Source organism: Oryctolagus cuniculus, chromosome 2 (assembly GCF_964237555.1).
Source record: "Oryctolagus cuniculus chromosome 2, mOryCun1.1, whole genome shotgun sequence".
Lineage (NCBI taxonomy): Eukaryota > Metazoa > Chordata > Mammalia > Lagomorpha > Leporidae > Oryctolagus > Oryctolagus cuniculus.
In genome coordinates this window covers 2,734,244-2,755,347 of record NC_091433.1, presented here as the reverse complement: position 1 = coordinate 2,755,347, position 21,104 = coordinate 2,734,244, and the positions used below count along the sequence as shown (strand labels likewise).

At 62.9% G+C, this 21,104-nt stretch overlaps 1 protein-coding gene across 11 annotated transcripts in view; it reads right to left on the bottom strand.

Annotated features, from left to right (window-relative positions):
- AFAP1 (actin filament associated protein 1) overlaps positions 1–21,104 on the bottom strand; it is a 174,946-nt gene that overhangs the window by 82,948 nt on the left and 70,894 nt on the right. For 10 of the 11 annotated variants that reach the window (XR_011386175.1, XR_011386174.1, XR_011386176.1 and 7 more), the window contains one exon: positions 11,026–11,134. Coding sequence is in view for 4 of the 11 variants with exons in the window: in XM_070068012.1 (XP_069924113.1) it covers positions 11,026–11,134 (109 nt within the window). In the remaining 7 variants the exon portion in view is untranslated. Of the gene's footprint in view, positions 1–11,025; positions 11,135–12,188; positions 12,947–21,104 lie in introns of those variants that run through there. The other variant, XM_070068014.1, reaches the window with a different exon arrangement.

Sequence of the window (21,104 nt, the reverse complement as noted above, 5' to 3'; positions counted from 1 at the left end):
GACCTCTCCATCAGCACCACACGGGGCACGGAGTGACCTCTCCATCAGCGCCACACGGGGCACGGAGTGACCTCTCCATCAGCGCCACACGGGGCACGGAGTGACCTCTCCATCAGCACCACACGGGCACAGAGTGACCTCTCCATCAGCGCCACACGGGGCACGGAGTGACCTCTCCATCAGCGCCACACGGGGCACGGAGTGACCTCTCCATCAGCACCACACGGGGCACGGAGTGACCTTTCCATCAGCACCACACGGGGCATGGGGTGACCTCTCCATCAGCGCCACACGGGGCACGGAGTGACCTCTCCATCAGCGCCACACGGGGCACGGAGTGACCTCTCCATCAGCGCCACACGGGGCACGGAGTGACCTCTCCATCAGCGCCACACGGGGCACGGGGTGACCTCTCCATCAGCACCACACGGGCACGGAGTGACCTCTCCATCAGCGCCACACGGGCACGGGGTGACCTCTCCATCAGCGCCACACGGGGCACGGCGTGACCTCTCCATCAGCGCCACACGGGCACGGAGTGACCTCTCCATCAGCACCACACGGGGCACGGCGTGACCTCTCCATCAGCGCCACACGGGGCACGGGGTGACCTCTCCATCAGCGCCACACGGGCACGGGGTGACCTCTCCATCAGCGCCACACGGGGCACGGAGTGACCTCTCCATCAGCGCCACACGGGGCACGGAGTGACCTCTCCATCAGCGCCACACGGGCACGGGGTGACCTCTCCATCAGCGCCACACGGGGCACGGAGTGACCTCTCCATCAGCGCCACACGGGCACGGAGTGACCTCACCATCAGCGCCACACGGGGCACGGAGTGACCTCACCATCAGCGCCACACGGGGCACGGAGTGACCTCACCATCAGCGCCACACGGGGCACGGGGTGACCTCACCATCAGCGCCACACGGGGCACGGGGTGACCTCACCATCAGCGCCACACGGGGCACGGGGTGACCTCACCATCAGCGCCACACGGGGCACGGAGTGACCTCTCCATCAGCGCCACACGGGGCACAGGGTGACCTCTCCATCAGCGCCACACGGGGCACGGAGTGACCTCTCCATCAGCGCCACACGGGGCACGGAGTGACCTCTCCATCAGCGCCACACGGGCACAGGGTGACCTCTCCATCAGCGCCACACGGGGCACGGAGTGACCTCTCCATCAGCGCCACACGGGCACAGGGTGACCTCTCCATCAGCGCCACACGGGGCATGGAGTGACCTCTCCATCAGCGCCACACGGGGCACGGAGTGACCTCTCCATCAGCACCACACGGGCACGGAGTGACCTCTCCATCAGCGCCACACGGGGCACGGAGTGACCTCTCCATCAGCACCACACGGGGCACGGGGTGACCTCTCCATCAGCGCCACACGGGGCACGGAGTGACCTCTCCATCAGCGCCACACGGGGCACGGCGTGATCTCTCCATCAGCGCCACACGGGGCACGGAGTGACCTCTCCATCAGCGCCACACGGGGCACGGGGTGACCTCTCCATCAGCACCACACGGGCACGGAGTGACCTCTCCATCAGCGCCACACGGGCACGGGGTGACCTCTCCATCAGCGCCACACGGGGCACGGCGTGACCTCTCCATCAGCGCCACACGGGCACGGAGTGACCTCTCCATCAGCGCCACACGGGGCACGGAGTGACCTCTCCATCAGCACCACACGGGGCACGGGGTGACCTCTCCATCAGCGCCACACGGGGCACGGAGTGACCTCTCCATCAGCGCCACACGGGGCACGGCGTGATCTCTCCATCAGCGCCACACGGGGCACGGAGTGACCTCTCCATCAGCGCCACACGGGGCACGGGGTGACCTCTCCATCAGCGCCACACGGGCACGGAGTGACCTCTCCATCAGCGCCACACGGGCACGGGGTGACCTCTCCATCAGCGCCACACGGGGCACGGCGTGACCTCTCCATCAGCGCCACACGGGCACGGAGTGACCTCTCCATCAGCACCACACGGGGCACGGGGTGACCTCACCATCAGCGCCACACGGGGCACGGGGTGACCTCTCCATCAGCGCCACACGGGCACGGGGTGACCTCTCCATCAGCGCCACACGGGGCACGGAGTGACCTCTCCATCAGCGCCACACGGGGCACGGAATGACCTCTCCATCAGCGCCACACGGGCACGGGGTGACCTCTCCATCAGCGCCACACGGGGCACGGAGTGACCTCTCCATCAGCGCCACACGGGCACGGAGTGACCTCACCATCAGCGCCACACGGGGCACGGAGTGACCTCACCATCAGCGCCACACGGGGCACGGAGTGACCTCACCATCAGCGCCACACGGGGCACGGGGTGACCTCACCATCAGCGCCACACGGGGCACGGGGTGACCTCTCCATCAGCGCCACACGGGGCACGGGGTGACCTCACCATCAGCGCCACACGGGGCACGGAGTGACCTCTCCATCAGCGCCACACGGGCACAGGGTGACCTCTCCATCAGCGCCACACGGGGCACGGAGTGACCTCTCCATCAGCGCCACACGGGGCACGGAGTGACCTCTCCATCAGCGCCACACGGGCACAGGGTGACCTCTCCATCAGCGCCACACGGGGCACGGAGTGACCTCTCCATCAGCGCCACACGGGGCACGGAGTGACCTCTCCATCAGCGCCACACGGGGCACGGAGTGACCTCTCCATCAGCGCCACACGGGGCACGGGGTGACCTCTCCATCAGCGCCACACGGGGCACGGGGTGACCTCTCCATCAGCGCCACACGGGGCACGGGGTGACCTCTCCATCAGCGCCACACGGGGCACGGGGTGACCTCTCCATCAGCGCCACACGGGGCATGGGGTGACCTCTCCATCAGCGCCACACGGGGCACGGAGTGACCTCTCCATCAGCGCCACACGGGGCACGGAGTGACCTCTCCATCAGCGCCACACGGGGCACAAGGTGACCTCACCATCAGCGCCACACGGGGCACGAAGTGACCTCTCCATCAGCGCCACACGGGCACGGAGTGACCTCACCATCAGCACCACACGGGCACGGAGTGACCTCTCCATCAGCACCACACGGGGCACGGAGTGACCTCACCATCAGCGCCACACGGGGCACGGAGTGACCTCTCCATCAGCGCCACACGGGGCACGGGGTGACCTCTCCATCAGCGCCACACGGGGCACGGCGTGACCTCTCCATCAGCGCCACACGGGGCACGGGGTGACCTCTCCATCAGCGCCACACGGGGCACGGCGTGACCTCTCCATCAGCGCCACACGGGGCACGGGGTGACCTCACCATCAGCGCCACACGGGGCACGGGGTGACCTCTCCATCAGCGCCACACGGGGCACGGGGTGACCTCTCCATCAGCGCCACACGGGGCACGGGGTGACCTCTCCATCAGCGCCACACGGGGCACGGGGTGACCTCTCCATCAGCGCCACACGGGGCACGGGGTGACCTCTCCATCAGCGCCACACGGGGCACGGGGTGACCTCTCCATCAGCGCCACACGGGGCACGGGGTGACCTCTCCATCAGCGCCACACGGGGCACGGGGTGACCTCTCCATCAGCGCCACACGGGGCACGGGGTGACCTCTCCATCAGCGCCACACGGGGCACGGGGTGACCTCTCCATCAGCGCCACACGGGGCACGGCGTGACCTCTCCATCAGCGCCACACGGGGCACGGGGTGACCTCACCATCAGCGCCACACGGGGCACGGGGTGACCTCTCCATCAGCGCCACACGGGGCACGGGGTGACCTCTCCATCAGCGCCACACGGGGCACGGGGTGACCTCACCATCAGCGCCACACGGGGCACGGGGTGACCTCTCCATCAGCGCCACACGGGGCACGGCGTGACCTCTCCATCAGCGCCACACGGGGCACGGGGTGACCTCTCCATCAGCGCCACACGGGGCACGGGGTGACCTCTCCATCAGCGCCACACGGGGCACGGCGTGACCTCTCCATCAGCGCCACACGGGGCACGGCGTGACCTCTCCATCAGCGCCACACGGGGCACGGGGTGACCTCACCATCAGCGCCACACGGGGCACGGGGTGACCTCTCCATCAGCGCCACACGGGGCACGGGGTGACCTCACCATCAGCGCCACACGGGGCACGGGGTGACCTCACCATCAGCGCCACACGGGGCACGGGGTGACCTCTCCATCAGCGCCACACGGGGCACGGGGTGACCTCTCCATCAGCGCCACACGGGGCACGGGGTGACCTCACCATCAGCGCCACACGGGGCACGGGGTGACCTCTCCATCAGCGCCACACGGGGCACGGGGTGACCTCTCCATCAGCGCCACACGGGGCACGGCGTGACCTCTCCATCAGCGCCACACGGGGCACGGCGTGACCTCTCCATCAGCGCCACACGGGGCACGGGGTGACCTCACCATCAGCGCCACACGGGGCACGGGGTGACCTCTCCATCAGCGCCACACGGGGCACGGGGTGACCTCTCCATCAGCGCCACACGGGGCACGGGGTGACCTCTCCATCAGCGCCACACGGGGCACGGGGTGACCTCTCCATCAGCGCCACACGGGGCACGGGGTGACCTCTCCATCAGCGCCACACGGGGCACGGGGTGACCTCTCCATCAGCGCCACACGGGGCACGGGGTGACCTCACCATCAGCGCCACACGGGGCACGGGGTGACCTCACCATCAGCGCCACACGGGGCACGGGGTGACCTCACCATCAGCGCCACACGGGGCACGGGGTGACCTCACCATCAGCGCCACACGGGGCACGCAGTGACCTCACCATCAGCGCCACACGGGCACGGAGTGACCTCTCCATCAGCGCCACACGGGGCACGGAGTGACCTCACCATCAACCGGGCAGGCAGCCTCTGCTCACTGAGCAGGAGTTCACGGAGCACTCACTGCCTGCTAGACACAGACCGTGTCCACCTTCTTCATACGGAGCGGGGGAGGCAGGAGACAGGCGGCTCCGGGGGAACACACCTGCTCCGGCTGAGCTCCAGCGGGCCCTGGGGGCGCTTCTCAGGCTTTCGTGCCGGCTCACAGCAGGACTCGGGGTGCCCGCCAGTGGGGACCAGCGTGCGCACCCACACGGGCTCCGCACAAGGCCAGGTGCAGGCAGCAGAGTCGGGGGCTCGGGGCAGCTAGCAGCGGGGGACAGGTAGTGGGTAACCACCACAGGGGTTGGGGACCTCGCGAGCCAGGCAAGGCCGCCGGGAAGTTCTGAGTACAGAAGTGGTCTGACACTCTGGGCAGCGAGTCTGGCTATGTTCTGCCCTCATGCTAGAGAAACACCTGGGACTTCCAGGAGCTCACGGAAAACAGAACTTTACAAATACACTTATTTTGGCACTAAAAAAATTGAAAGCCACGCTTTTCTTCATAGTATATATTTTGATAACCTTTTTACTATTATCACTGTTACTATTTGAAAGGCACAGCAACAGAGAACGAGAGCTCTCCGTCCACTCGGTCGTTCCCCGCATACCTGTAACAGCCAGGGCTTGGCCAAACTGAAGTCAGGAGCCAAGAGCTCCAGCTGAGCCTCCCAAGTCCATGGCCATCGTCTGCTGCTCCCCAGGCACGCCGGCAGGAAGCCGGATCTGAGGCGGAGGCAGGACCCGATCCAGGCACTCCAAGACGGGATGCAGGCGGCCCAAGCAGCGGCTTCACCCCCTGACCCACAGCGCCCACTCCTGCAGCAACCCCGCGAGGCAGCCTCGGGCACCGGGTCGTTTAAGGTCTCTGGGACGCAGTGCCCGTAAGCCAATCTTGTCGTTCTCAGAGGAACATGTGAGACTCAAAGGCAGGAACCGGGAGAGCTCTCTGCGGGCCGGAGCAGCCAGGGGTCACCTCCACACGGCACCTATCTTACGCAATGCACTTCCTGTGGGCACAGGCCCTCACCCCAAAGTCACAGGAGCACTTCAGTGAGTGGCTCTTGAGTGCAGAGGGACGGGGACCGAAAAGCAGTGGGCATGGGGGACTGAAAATTGGAAAGCAAAAATAAAATCTAGATCTGAAGCCAAAACCCCCCCAAGAACTGAAGCTGAGAAAGCACTGCATCGACTTAGCCGAGCGAGAACCCCACGGCCCTCCCGTACGGCCAGGACGGGGCAGGCCACGGCCCTCCCATTCAGCCAGGACGGGGCAGGCCACGGCCCTCCCGTACGGTCAGGACGGGGCAGGCCACAGCCCTCCCGTTCAGCCAGGACGGGGCAGACCACAGCCCTCCCGTACGGTCAGGACAGGGCAGGCCATGACCCTCCCGTTCGGCCAGGACGGGGCAGGTCACGGCCCTCCCGTACGGTCAGGATGGGGCAGGCCATGACCCTCCTGTTCGGCCGGGACGGGGCGGCCACGAGGGAAGTCTGTGAGGCTCTGCGAGGAGGGAAGGCAGCGCCGGCTGCGCCCGAGGTCGGCACGGGGCACCCTGCCGCTCACACACGCGGCCTCTGACCAGCAGGCTCCCCTGGGGCTCAGAGCTCCCCAGCTGCCAGGGATCTCCTCCTGGGAGGCCGTGGAGCCCTTGGACAGGGGCACGCACAACTCCAGGGCACCAGGCACCAGTGCCGGCTGCAGGTCGTCTGACTCTGGAGGGAACCAGAGACGGACGGGGTCGGCCTGTGCGAGCCCCCGCGACGGCGATGCAGTGCAGACTCAACCCGTCTCTCCCCGCTGCCCAGGAACCGCCGCCTGTCGGCTCGCACGGCTCGGGGTGCGCGTGAGCTCTGAGCTCCGGACTAACCTCCTCATTCCTCCCACTGAGACTCTGCTGCTCCCGTCAAACGCCGGCCGCCCCAGAAATCGACAGCGATGCCTTCAGCCGGCCGGCAGGACGGAGGCCCCAGGAATCTGCGGCACAGGGAGGCGTCCTTGGAGGACGACGACTTCTCTCTCGGGAACCCCCAGCGGCGGCCGACGGGCGGCCCAGCAGAGACTGGACGCGGCAGCCAGGACCCCAAGAGCAGCTGTGGCCTGCGCTGCCGAGCTCGGGCTCAGGCGTTCAGAGCGGCAAGGCGCTCTAGGCACCGCAGGGCGGCAGGCCCCAGCCGTGCTGCCTGTGCCGTCCCCACAGCCCGCTCCTCCTCACGGCACGGAGCGCCCAGCACTGCCGGGACCGGCGGGCGACCAATGAGAGGGGCATGGTGCGCAGAACACTGAGAGGGGCGCGCGGTGTGTCTGTGAGGAATGGGCACACAGTGGGTCTGTGAGAAATGGGCGCACAGTGTGTCTGCGAGGAATGGGCACAGTGTGTGTGTGTGAGGAATGGGCACACAGTGGGTCTGTGTGAGGAATGGGCGCACAGTGGGTCTGTGTGAGGAATGACACACAGTGTGTCTGTGTGAGGAATGGGCGCACAGTGGGTCTGTGAGGAATGGGCACACAGTGTGTCTGTGAGGAACGGGCGCACAGTGGGTCTGGGTGAGGAATGGGCGCACAGTGGCTCTGTGAGGAATGGGCGCACAGTATGTCTGTGAGGAATGGGCACACAGTGTGTCTGTGAGGAATGGGCACACAGTGTGTCTGTGAGGAATGGGCACACAGGGTGTGTGAGGAATGGGCACACAGTGGGTCTGTGTGAGGAATGGGCGCAGAGTGGGTCTGTGAGGAACGGGCACACAGTGTGTCTGTGAGGAATGGGCGCACAGTGGGTCTGTGTGAGGAATGGGCGCACAGTGGGTCTGTGAGGAACGGGCGCACAGTGTGTCTGTGAGGAATGGGCACAGTGTGTGTGTGAGGAATGGGCACACGGTGGGTCTGTGAGGAACAGGCACACAGTGGCTCTGAGAGGAATGGGCACACAGTGGGTCTGTGTGAGGAATGGGCACACAGTGGGTCTGTGAGGAATGGTACAGTGTGTGTGAGGAATGGGCACACAGTGGGTCTGTGTGAGGAATGGGCACACAGTGGATCTGTGAGGAATGGGCGCACAGTGTGTCTGTGAGGAATGGGCACACAGTGTGTCTGTGAGGAATGGGCGCACAGTGGGTCTGTGTGAGGAATGGGCACACAGTGGGTCTGTGAGGAATGGGCACACAGTGGGTCTGTGAGGAATGGGCACACAGTGTGTGTGAGGAATGGGCGCACAGTGGGTCTGTGTGAGGAATGGTACACAGTGTGTGTGAGGAATGGGCACACAGTGGGTCTGTGAGGAATGGGCGCACAGTGGGTCTGGGTGAGGAATGGGCACACAGTGTGTGTGAGGAATGGGCGCACAGTGGGTCTGTGAGGAATGGGCACACACTGTGTCTGCGAGGAATGGGCGCACAGTGGGTCTGTGTGACTGCGTGCCTACAGCCCGCCCAGTGAGGTTCTCCGCTCCGTCACCGTAACCCTGTCTGCACGGGTGCTCACTCTCCTCAGTGAGAGGGCTGACGGGGTGAGAGGTCACAGAGGTCACACAGGTGACTCACCAGCACGGCCTCCGCTCAGGGAAACGAATCCGGCTCGGCCGGGAGGGTGGAGGGAGCTCTGAATTACATCAGGACATTTAACTCTGTGCTTCCTGGTTAGCCTGCTATCATCTTAAAAACCTCACGCTTAGAAATGACTTGAATGGGGACCAGAGCCGTGGTGTCGCGGGTAAAGCCACTGCCTTCACCGCCAGCATCCCACGGGGAGGCCCAGGTGAAACTCCGGGCCCTAGCTTTGGCCTGACCCAACCCAGCCCGGCCCCAGCCGTTGTGACCTTTCGGGGAGTGAACCAGAAAACGGAAGCTAGATCTCTCCCCTCTCCCTCTCTCTCCCCTCCTCCCGCCATGTAACTCTGACTTTCAAATAAATAAATACATCTTTAACAAAGAAATCACTTGAATGCATTTTTGCCACCAAGTAGTTCTTAAATGAAGGAAAATTAAAAGTTTCTTATGGATCTCAAAAACCGAAAACTGCAAAGTCTCCTAACCAGGACCAGGACCAGCCTCCCCCTCTCTCTCAGCGCAGGGAACAGTGACGGGCGCTGCGCTCGGGCTGCCCAGGGACGCTGCAGGGGCTCTGGAGGGCCCTGTCCCCACGGCACGCCCAGCTGCCTGGCCGCCGTGACCCCTCCGCTCGGAAAGACACGCCCGGAGGATTCGCCGGCGCCAACCCCCTTCCTACACGCAAGTCAGGCTGTGCTTCGCTGGCACAGTCTCTGTGCGGTGGCGGCCCCGGCATGGAGGGGCACCTCCACACGCAGACGGATGGGGTGAGACGTGTGGCACGACCGCTCACGGGCGGAAGCCCTGTGACGACAAGCAGCACTCACTTGCCACCGATCCACTGCCGTTTTTAAGAAAGCAGGCAGGGCTCCCTGAGGGGACAGTGCGAGGCAGCCTAGCCCAGCGTCTGTGACACAACAGCGCACGGCCCCACAGAGGCTGGCGAGGGGCGGGACACAATCACTCCTAAGGAAACCCCAGTGACAGCTACAGGGGTAGGAAATGCTGGCATGGTGGTCTTCCTGCAAACGTCAAAGCTGGGTCACAGGCACCGCCCAGGGCCACCAGCACACGGCCACCTGTGGGTCACAGACAGCACTCAGCCACCTGTGGGTCACAGTTACAGGCACCGCCCAGGCCACCAGCACACGGCCACCTGTGGGTCACAGACAGGCACTGCCCAGGGCCACCAGCACACAGCCACCTGTGGGTCACAGACAGGCACTGCCCAGGGCCACCAGCACACAGCCACCTGTGGGTCAGACAGGCACCGCCCAGGCCACCAGCACACGGCCACCTGTGGGTCACAGACAGGCACCGGCCAGGGCCACCAGCACTCAGCCACCTGTGGGTCAGACAGGCACCGCCCAGGGCCACCAGCACACAGCCACCTGTGGGTCACAGACAGCACTCAGCCACCTGTGGGTCACAGACAGGCACCACCCAGGGCCACCAGCACTCAGCCACCTGTGGGTCACAGACAGCACTCAGCCACACCTGTGGGTCAGACAGGCACTGCCCAGGGCCACCAGCACACAGCTACCTGTGGGTCAGACAGGCACCGCCCAGGGCCACCAGCACACGGTCACCTGTGGGTCACAGACAGGCACTGCCCAGGGCCACCAGCACACAGCCACCTGTGGGTCACAGACAGGCACCGCCCAGGCCACCAGCACACGGCCACCTGTGGGTCACAGACAGGCACCGCCCAGGGCCACCAGCACACAGCCACCTGTGGGTCACAGACAGGCACTGCCCAGGGCCACCAGCACACAGCCACCTGTGGGTCAGACAGGCACCGCCCAGGCCACCAGCACACGGCCACCTGTGGATCACAGACAGGCACCGGCCAGGGCCACCAGCACTCAGCCACCTGTGGGTCAGACAGGCACCGCCCAGGGCCACCAGCACACAGCCACCTGTGGGTCACAGACAGGCACCACCCAGGGCCACCAGCACTCAGCCACCTGTGGGTCACAGACAGCACTCAGCCACACCTGTGGGTCAGACAGGCACTGCCCAGGGCCACCAGCACACAGCTACCTGTGGGTCAGACAGGCACCGCCCAGGGCCACCAGCACACAGCCACCTGTGGGTCACAGACAGGCACCGCCCAGGCCACCAGCACACGGTCACCTGGAGCCACCTGCACAGCAACTTAAGCAAAAAAATTGGAGTAAAACCTGTAACAAAAACAAAAAACTAAGCAAACCATAGTCTGACTGAGGTGCTGTCTGTTTTGTGCAGTCATTTCAAGCCAGCAGACAGCCCCAGGGAAGCCCGCGCAGCCTGAGCGATGTGTGTGGGGTGGGCAGGGGGGAGCATGGTGGGGGCCACGGCACCCATGGAAACACCACGGAAGCCGCTCCTCTCGTGAAGAGAACGCACCTCAGTGGCCGACCTGGCTTCCACAGCAGGCCGCAGACTGCGGGTGTGGGAATCGGGGCCTCTAGATTTTCAAAGCCCCCGCACGGTCACAGCCCCATGTCTCGCGGGGCTTCAGGGCGCCCCACGCTCCCGCAAACCCGACAGGCAGCGGCGCCCTCGACGCTCCTGAGCCTGCACTCACTTGACGTGATGTACTCCGGCGCCTTCCCGGGGCTCAGCGGCACAGCTTCCTCATAGTAGCCTTCTGGGAGCGAGGCAGTCGGCAGGGGCGGAGGCCCGCTGTCAGGAGGCTGAGGAGAACAGAGAGGAGCGTGAGCGTGAGCAGCCGGCTCCACCCGGGCAGGGGCCGGACGGCAGTCCCCCGTGGAGCCCCCCTTCCTGCGGCCAGCCCGCCGGGCTCGCCCCCTCTGGGGAGCGCCGCCAGCACACGGCACCGTCTCCTTGCGTGTCCTCTTCCCATGCGGTGCTGAGACACGTAGCCCCTCGGGGGCAGACAGGCCCACAATAGCCCGCACACCTCGGCTCCCCCAGGAATCTCCAGAGCCGATTCTTCTCTGCGGCCCAGCGCCCGCAGAGGGCGAAGCTCCCGGGACACAGGGCTGTCCTTGCTCGGTGCCCACCACACTGTAAGCACTGCATCTACCCGGGCCGGATTAGCGGGTAAAGTTGGCGCTCACTCTCACGATATTCCTACGAAGTCCTAGGAGATCTCCAGGAAAGAGAAGAAAGTCCCTAGGAACCACTCTAAACGAAACGCGGAATGACTCTCTGGCGCAGGAGGGAAACCGATCCTTATCAAAGCAAATCAGCTGGGGGGTGCTTGGCAAGGCAACAAAGGCGCCCAATCCCATCCCGGGGTGCGGGGGAGGGCCCTGGCTGCTCTGTTTCCGGTCCAGCTTCCTGCTTATGCACATCCTGGGTGGCAGCTGTGGTGACTCAAGTACTGGGGGCCCTGCCACCCACAAGGACTGCGCACCCAGCTCCTGGCTGTGGCCCGGCCCAGGCCTGTGTGCCGCAGGCATCAACCAGTGCATGAAAGATCTCCATCTCTAACCCTCCCTCTCTCAAATAGAATGAAAATAACTCAGTGGAAATTAAATAGAATAAAACCAATCAGAGCACAACTTGGCAAACTCTAAAACAGGCGTCCTCCGGCCTTGAAGCCCTGACTTCAGAATAGGGACCGGCGAGGGGCTCACTCCACCCTCTGCGCGCAGCCTGCAAGGCACAGCTGAGGCCGCCTAAGTTCTTGAACTTCCCTGCTGGCTCCAACTCAGCCCATCCCGCGTCCCTCTGAGAACTCGTCTCCACCCGCGAAGGGACGGACAGCCCGCGTCCTGCCACCTGCGCGGCTCTCGGCTGCATCCATGGACCCACACGGACTCTTCCACGGCACACGTTCTACCACCTTCCATCTCACAAACGCCCTGTGGACCTCCGAACAGCACAGCCCGCTCAGAACCAGTGCCAGTGAGCGACAGAGCCGGTTCCCGCCGCTTTCAGTGTTCAGGTGCTCTCCTTCTGTTACCCGCGCCTGCCCGTTTCACACGTCCAGCAAACGCAGCGGAAGAGGCATATCGCAGAGAATGAACAAGACGAAGACCGACCAAGTTTCGGTAGAGCAACGTCCCGATGGAATCCTGCGATGTTTCTGTGAGCACTCTAGAACGTGCGACTCCATCACTCCACTCCGTGTAACTCAGCTCAGAGGCAGGAAGGCCCGTGAGTGACTACCCACCCACGGCACGCCCAGCCCACGCCACCTCCGGCAGACGAGGGCCAGCGCAGGGCAGCAGACAGGCCCCGGCACGCCGCGGAGTCCTCGGAACGGAACCTGACACAGCGGGCTCGGCGCGGCCACGGTCAAGGAGCCCGCGCCAGGCGTGCGCTCCGGGAAGAGCGGTGGACTCACGGGGAGTCTTCCCTGGAGAGGCGGGAGCCCCTCCCCTCAGCGAGGTGACGGCAGATCACTCGTCCTGGGCAGCGCTGCAGCTGACTCACACAGAGGCCTCTCCAGTAACAGCCCAGACTCCCTTCTCCAGGCTCCGGCTATGCAGAGAGCTTGCTCCGTGGCTGCTGGGATCCCTGGACGGAACTTTCAGACCCCATTGGTACGGCCTTTTCAGAGAGACAGCCCCACACCCAGTGATTCCACTTCTAGAAGCACACCCCACTCGATCGAGAGGAAAAGCATAAGGATATTCAAAATATTTCTTCAGTAAAACCGAAAGCCACCTAAACACCGCTGAGGGGAAGGTGCTCAGACACGCCGCTGCATCCGCACGGAAGTGTCGGGAAGGCAGAGCTTCTCCACAGCCCCGAGAACTCCGCACGGCACCTGCTGGGCGACAAAGGCAGCCACAGCAGAATCCCCGGCAAAACCGTGTGCGCCGGCACAGCACCGGCCGAGAGCTTCACTCCCATTTGTCTGGAACAAAAAGTTTCCACCTTCACTACTTGAAGAAAAAGCCTCACAGAGAAGTCTTCTAATAACAATAATAAATTATTATTTTATACAATTTTATGGCATAAATGCAGTAGTAGTTACAGTTATTACTATTATTCCAACAATGTAACAGTAGTTACATTGCCTACTGGGACACCATTCTGGGATACTTTGCACGGATCCTCTCTCCTTCAGAGAGTAACACCCACATTTAAGTATTTCAAGAACGATTTCACAGGCCGATGTTGTGGCAGTTAGACTAAGCCTCCGCCTGAGGCACTGGCATCGCATATGGGCACTGGTCCTGTCCCGGCTACTCCTGTTTCGATGCAGGTCCCTGCTAGGGCCTGGGAAAGCAGTAGAAGATGGCCCAAGTCCTTGGACCCCTGCACCCGTGTGGGAGACCCGGAGGAAGCTCCTGGCTCCTGGCTTCGTACCAGCCCAGCCCCAGCTGTTGCAGCCTTTTAGGGAGTGAACCGGCAAATGGAAGACCTCTCTCTCTCTCTCCCTCTCTCCGCCTCTCTCTGTCTCTGTCTCTCTCTGTAAATCTGCCTCTCAAGTAAATAAAATCTTTAAAAAAAAATGATTTTGCAAGTAAAGACAGAGACTGGGATGGCTGAAGAGCTTGCCCAGCGGCATGCACTATGTATGGGCTGATGAGCGGGGCCATGGAGGTGGGCCAGAGTGAGCGCTAACGGCGGAAGCGGAGGCTGAGACGGACCCTGGGCCGCCCCTGTCCCAGCTATGTCCCTCAGCACCTGACGCGGCAGGTGGCAGAGCAGACTAGGACGACAGGAGAGCAACACCTTCCCTTACTCCTACCCCAATCTATTCCTTGGTCCTCGACACAAAAACACCAAGGAACCGCAAGACCTGCTGTTAGCTGAGAAAGACAAGCCCAGACAGCGAGATGTGGGGACTCTGACCCTGGGCAGACGGCAGCGTGCGCAGCCTGCTCATCTGTGGCAGAGGTTAGACTATGCCTAGAGGAACAGCCAAATATCTAATTTGGGATAAGAAGGTTGGGTCAAGTTCTCATCTGTCACAGTCAGCAGGGCCCTCTTCTGACTGACACGAGAACCCCAGGGCCCCTCCACAGCGCGCACCACAGCCTGGGCTTCCCATGCCGTTGATGGGGACCGAGGGGCAGGGGAAGTAATTTTCAATGGCTAATAAAATTTTATAGCCTAAACTGAAATAAATGGTTTCAATACCAACACCAAGAATCTTGGGTAAGTACTCTTGGCAAAACAGAACCCTTCACCCAAATTACACCCACTCCATTCTGATCACTGTTTAATCTGCATTCCGGTCGCACTGGAAAACATCCCTGAAGTCTCTCCAGCTCCCGCGGCCCCGCGGCTGTGTCTCTCTCGTCCTTCTCCGTCGGGAGAGGCAGCCACACGGACGCCAAGCAGTCCAAGAGCAGCGCGCACAGGGCACGTCTGGAACGCAGCCAAAGGACGCATCTCAGACAAAAACGCCGCCAGGATCGGATGCTGAGACCACGCTCTGAGGTCCTCGAAAGTCAGCGAAAAGGAAGGAACACGACAGCTCACATCCACGGAAGGACCACGTCCGGCTCCCCAGGGCAAGCGGGGGTTTTGCTGTGTGACGTGGGCTTCGGTCTCAACACTGCAACTGGCGAAATGTCTGATTCTGTCACACAATCCCGAGAGCCTTAAAGCTCACCTGTCAGATACAACGGCAGTGCCGTCACACCGAGGACGACACACGACCAGAAGGCAGGGCGGCCGGCATCGAACCTCAGTGTCTCACAGAGACAGCGAAACGGCGCTGCTGAAAGCAGCGGAGACGCAGGAACAGGGCCCTGCTGCCTGAAAGGGACAGACGCAGACGTTCCCCAAGTGGACAGTGGCGACGGCTGCACGGCACTGTCGGTCTGCTTAACGCCGCTGAGCTGCACGCTTCTTTAACAAGATGTAGCTTGAAAGGCAGAGTGGGAGAGAAAGACAGAGGGAGAAAGAGAGCGAGAGGGGGAGGGAGGGAGTGGGACAGAGGGAGACCTTCCATCTGGGGCTCATCATCCAAGCGACGGCAGCAGCTGGGCCTGGGCCACCCCAAAGCCAGGAAGCAGGAGCTCCACCCAGGCTCCCTCTGGGTGGCAGGGACCCAAGCACGTGAGGCCTCGCCGCCCCCCACCAGGCTTGTCAGCAAGAAGCTGGATCAGAAGCGGAGGAGCCAGGACTCGGATCAGCCTTCCCGCACGGGAGTGCTGCGAGCAGCGGCTTACCCTGCTTTGTCCCAAGCTGTACACTTCACAAAGGTAAACTCTAGGTTACGTGTGTTTTACTGCAGTTTTTTTAATCTTCACTGTTGCCCACTGGCATCAAATTTATTTCTTTTTTTTTTTAAGATTTTATTTTCTTGAGAGCCAGAGTAACAGAGACAGGGAAAGACAGAGAGGCCTTCCACCCACTGGTTCACTCCTCAGATGGCCACAGTGGAGTTGGGCCCACCCGAAGCCAGGAGCCAGGAGCTTCTTCCTGGTCTCCCTTGCAGGTGCAGGTCCCAAGCACCTGGGCCATCTTCTGCTGCTTTCCCAGGTCACAGCAGAGAGCTGGATCGGAAAAGGAGCAGCCAGGACAGGAACCGGTGCCCATGTGGGATCCATGGGATGTCGGTGCCACAGGGGGAGGCTTAGCCCACTATGCCACAACGCCAGCCCCCACTGGCATCAAATTTATATCAGCTCCGGGTCACCCCTCGATACGATGCGACTGTGTTCCATGCAAGCTGTGGAATGAGCACGTCTAGCGCCTGCCTCTGTGTGGCATCTCACACGCTGTGCCACCACCCGCCTTTCTTCTCCCCGCTAAGAGCTGAGGTGCGCCTGTGGACTCGCTGCTCACGCAGCGCAGGAAGCAAAGCACAGGTGGGGTTCCCCTGCATCAGACCCTGTGGCGCTGGGTGGTGGGTCACGGGCAGCCGGCACCAACACAGGCGGGACCCGCTGCCAGACCGGGGCCCATCCTGGCAGCCGGCTCTCAGCACAGTCACACTTGCTGCCTGTAAGTACAGCCGGCCTGACAGCTGCACAACTCCCTGAATCAAACACAAAAATTCTTCGGATGCTTAGGCCTATTCCAGTCCCCCCTTGGAAAGCAAGGACACAAGGCAGACTGGGAAGCCCCTGTGGTCCAGAGGCTCGGGGGGGGGGGGGGGGTCGCAGTGGCCACTGAGCACACACACCCACCTACACTGTCTCCTGAACACTCCAGATAAACGTGCTGCCTGGGACACTGGCCGCCGGCTCGTCCACTCCAAGGGAGACAGCAACAGCCTCAGCGACACCGGAGAGCTGGCTGGGGCAGCAGCAGGGCGTCACCAGCGTCTCCTGAGCTGTGGGCAGTGTTGTCTGCGTATTATGCAACGTGCAAGGCACAAACACCTTCTCAAAGCCTGAAGTGTAGTTTGATTCAAAGAATCCGATAGCTGGCAACTGCGTAAGGCACCGAGCGGCCCTAGGAGAGGGAGCCTCCACCTCTGCAGGTGTCTCACACAGGGCCTGAGAGGGGCCTCCACCTCTGCAGGTGTCTCACACAGGGGCCTGAGAGAGGAACCCTCACCTCTGCAGGGGTCTCACACAGGGGCCTCCACCTCTGCAGGTGCCTCACACAGGGCCTGAGAGGGGCCTCCACCTCTGCAGGGGTCTCACACAGGGCCTGAGAGGAGCCTCCACCTCTGCAGGAGTCTCACAGGGGCCTGAGAGAGGCCTCCACCTCTGCAGGTGTCTCACACAGGGCCTGAGAGAGGAACCCTCACCTCTGCAGGGGTCTCACACAGGGGCCTGAGAGGGGCCTCCACCTCTGCAGGTGTCTCACAGGGGCCTGAGAGAGGCCTCCACCTCTGCAGGTGTCTCACACAGGGCCTGAGAGGGGCCTCCACCTCTGCAGGAGTCTCACACAGGGCCTGAGAGAGGAACTCCACCTCTGCAGGTGTCTCACACAGGGGCCTGAGAGGGGCCTCCACCTCTGCAGGTGTCTCACACAGGGGCCTGAGAGGGGCCTCCACCTCTGCAGGGGTCTCACACAGGGCCTGAGAGAGGAACCTCCACCTCTGCAGGTGTCTCACACAGGGGCCTGAGAGAGGAACCCTCACCTCTGCAGGGGTCTCACACAGGGGCCTGAGAGGGGCCTCCACCTCTGCAGGGGTCTCACACAGGGGCCTGAGAGGAACCTCCACCTCTGCAGGGGTCTCACACAGGGCCTGAGAGAGGAACCTCCACCTCTGCAGGGGTCTCACACAGGGGCCTGAGAGGGGCCTCCACCTCTGCAGGTATCTCACACAGGGCCTGAGAGAGGAACCTCCACCTCTGCAGGGGTCTCACACAGGGGCCTGAGAGAGGAACCTCCACCTCTGCAGGGGTCTCACACAGGGCCTGAGAGAGGCCTCCACCTCTGCAGGGGTCTCACACAGGGCCTGAGAGAGGAAGCCTCCACCTCTGCAGGGGTCTCACACAGGGCCTGAGAGAGGAACCTCCACCTCTGCAGGTGTCTCACACAGGGGCCTCCACCTCTGCAGGTGCCTCACACAGGGGCCTGAGAGGGGCCTCCACCTCTGCAGGGGTCTCACACAGGGGCCTGAGAGGGGCCTCCACCTCTGCAGGGGTCTCACACAGGGGCCTGAGAGAGGCCTCCACCTCTGCAGGGGTCTCACACAGGGGCCTGAGAGGGGCCTCCACCTCTGCAGGTGTCTCACACAGGGCCTGAGAGAGGAACCTCCACCTCTGCAGGTGTCTCACACAGGGCCTGAGAGAGGCCTCCACCTCTGCAGGTGTCTCACACAGGGCCTGAGAGAGGCCTCCACCTCTGCAGGGGTCTCACACAGGGCCTGAGAGAGGAACCTCCACCTCTGCAGGTGTCTCACACAGGGCCTGAGAGGGGAACCTCCACCTCTGCAGGGGTCTCACACAGGGCCTGAGAGGGGAACCTCCACCTCTGCAGGGGTCTCACACAGGGCCTGAGAGAGGAACCTCCACCTCTGCAGGTGTCTCACACAGGGCCTGAGAGAGGCCTCCACCTCTGCAGGGGTCTCACACAGGGCCTGAGAGAGGAACCTCCACCTCTGCAGGGGTCTCACACAGGGCCTGAGAGAGGAACCTCCACCTCTGCAGGGGTCTCACACAGGGCCTGAGAGAGGAACCTCCACCTCTGCAGGTGTCTCACACAGGGCCTGAGAGAGGAACCCTCACCTCTGCAGGGGTCTCACACAGGGGCCTGAGAGGGGCCTCCACCTCTGCAGGGGTCTCACACAGGGCCTGAGAGGAACCTCCACCTCTGCAGGTGTCTCACACAGGGCCTGAGAGAGGAACCTCCACCTCTGCAGGGGTCTCACACAGGGGCCTGAGAGAGGAACCTCCACCTCTGCAGGGGTCTCACACAGGGGCCTGAGAGAGGAACCTCCACCTCTGCAGGTGTCTCACACAGGGCCTGAGAGAGGAACCTCCACCTCTGCAGGTGTCTCACACAGGGCCTGAGAGAGGCCTCCACCTCTGCAGGGGTCTCACACAGGGCCTGAGAGAGGAACCTCCACCTCTGCAGGGGTCTCACACAGGGCCTGAGAGAGGAACCTCCACCTCTGCAGGTGTCTCACACATGGGCCTGAGAGAGGCCTCCACCTCTGCAGGTATCTCACACAGGGCCTGAGAGAGGAAGCCTCCACCTCTGCAGGGGTCTCACACAGGGGCCTGAGAGAGGAACCTCCACCTCTGCAGGTGTCTCACACAGGGCCTGAGAGGGGCCTCCACCTCTGCAGGGGTCTCACACAGGGCCTGAGAGAGGAACCTCCACCTCTGCAGGGGTCTCACACAGGGCCTGAGAGAGGAACCTCCACCTCTGCAGGTGTCTCACACATGGGCCTGAGAGGGGCCTCCACCTCTGCAGGTGTCTCACACAGGGCCTGAGAGAGGCCTCCACCTCTGCAGGGGTCTCACACAGGGCCTGAGAGAGGAACCTCCACCTCTGCAGGTGTCTCACACAGGGCCTGAGAGAGGAACCTCCACCTCTGCAGGTGTCTCACACAGGGGCCTGAGAGAAGGCAGCGTGCGAGTCCGCGCATCTGGACTCCAGTGCTCGAGAAGTAGTCGCCAGACACGAACCACGAGCCAGGAACGCCCTCACGGCTTGCGTTACTCCGCCGATCAACCCCAAGCTGCCCCGCAAGCCCACCTGCAGAACAAACACCCACCCATCACCCAGCGACCGTAAGCACTCCTGATGCCCACAGGAAGCTTGCCAGCCCCTCCCTGGAGCCCCTCCTTCACCGCCCACAACATCCATGAAACCAACGCTGGGAATCGGCACCAGCCAGAAATAACCATGAGGGCTGCCAGCAGCTTCCCCATGGCGGCATCAGCCAATGACAGGATCATCAGAGTAAAACAGACTGACGTCACACTCCCATGATGCACCTGCTGCCTTGGTACTGCCAAGACTTCCAAAAAAGGGCAAGGAAATGGGAGGCGCTCCGGCGCCACCCCAGGCCCCCCCATCTGTGAACACTGGATTGATCCCCAGCGGACAGCACTGGGGACCCCTGGGGGTCGGCCCAGAGCCCCCTGCATGCAGCTCCCCGTGGGCGTGGCCCCTCCCCCGTGAATGTGCACTTCTGCTTTACGTGCACACGAGTCTGTCCCTCTGCTGACCCCGACTGCGTCCCGTCTTCAAAGTCTGTCTTGCACTGGACACAAGAAGCCGGGCCCAGCCACCCCGACGCGTTCCCAGTACACCTGGCTCCCTGCCAGCCGGCGCCTTCATCCGTGGGGCACCGTCCACCCGGCACAGCTCCCACACATCCCGCCTTCACCCCTCGGGCAGCAGATGCTCCCGCACACCAGGAAATGGCCACCTGGCCAACTGCCAGCTCACGGTTAAGTTCCTGAGCGAATCACTTAGCTTGCTGAGTTAGGAATTCACCAAAAACTACCGGAAAATTAGAGGAGCACCCTCCGAAGCAGGCTCTAACCGACACGCTGACCGACGTGCTCCGCCCCGCTGTGAAACTGCCTGATGTCCACAAAATGCGGAGCCTTCGTGACCAACAAGCCCCTCCCGAGAGCCTGCGAGAGCCCCAGCACGTGAGCCGTGCATGTAGGGGGAGTCAGCTTGGATCTTTACGTCCTCGTGACTGCGATCACTCAATCTGTCACATAAATAAATGAAAACGAGTGAGTGACAAGCGGAGCGGAGGAGTCCCTGAGACGCTGCCAGGGTCGCCCGAGACAGCCGGAGAAACGCGTCTCCTGGAGGCCTGCACTCAGCCGCGCCACCGCCACGGAAGGCCCACAGCACACCCTGGACAGCCCTGCCCAGAGACGGGCAGAGCCTCACGAGCCCTCGGCCCCACCGCAGACGCGCAGCGGCTGTGCGGTGACAGCGGGAAACACCCCTGACGTCGTCAGGACTAACGTGGGGCTCATTTCCAAAAGCAGAGACCTGAGAAGGGACAGAGCATGGCCCCAGGAGCCCCTCCCCCGGGGCTGGACGGCAGAGGGCAGCTTCCGCGTGCGCGCTCCCTCCGCCCCCCCCCCCCTCTCTCGCTCCTCACCTCATGCATGCCAACAGACTGTGAGCTACTTCAAGCCAGCACTTTTAAACAAGCACTTGTCAATACCACGCTAGCCTTTTCCTCCTGTACTGAAGGAAAGGACGGGGTGTCCAATTCTGAGTGAAAAGCAGCTGACAGCTGGCTTGCAGGTGCGGACAGGATGCTACAGGGAGGGCAATGCCCTCTGGGTGACGTGCAGCCACGGAACGGCCAACACGGGACAGGGCGGCCAGCAGAGCGGCAGA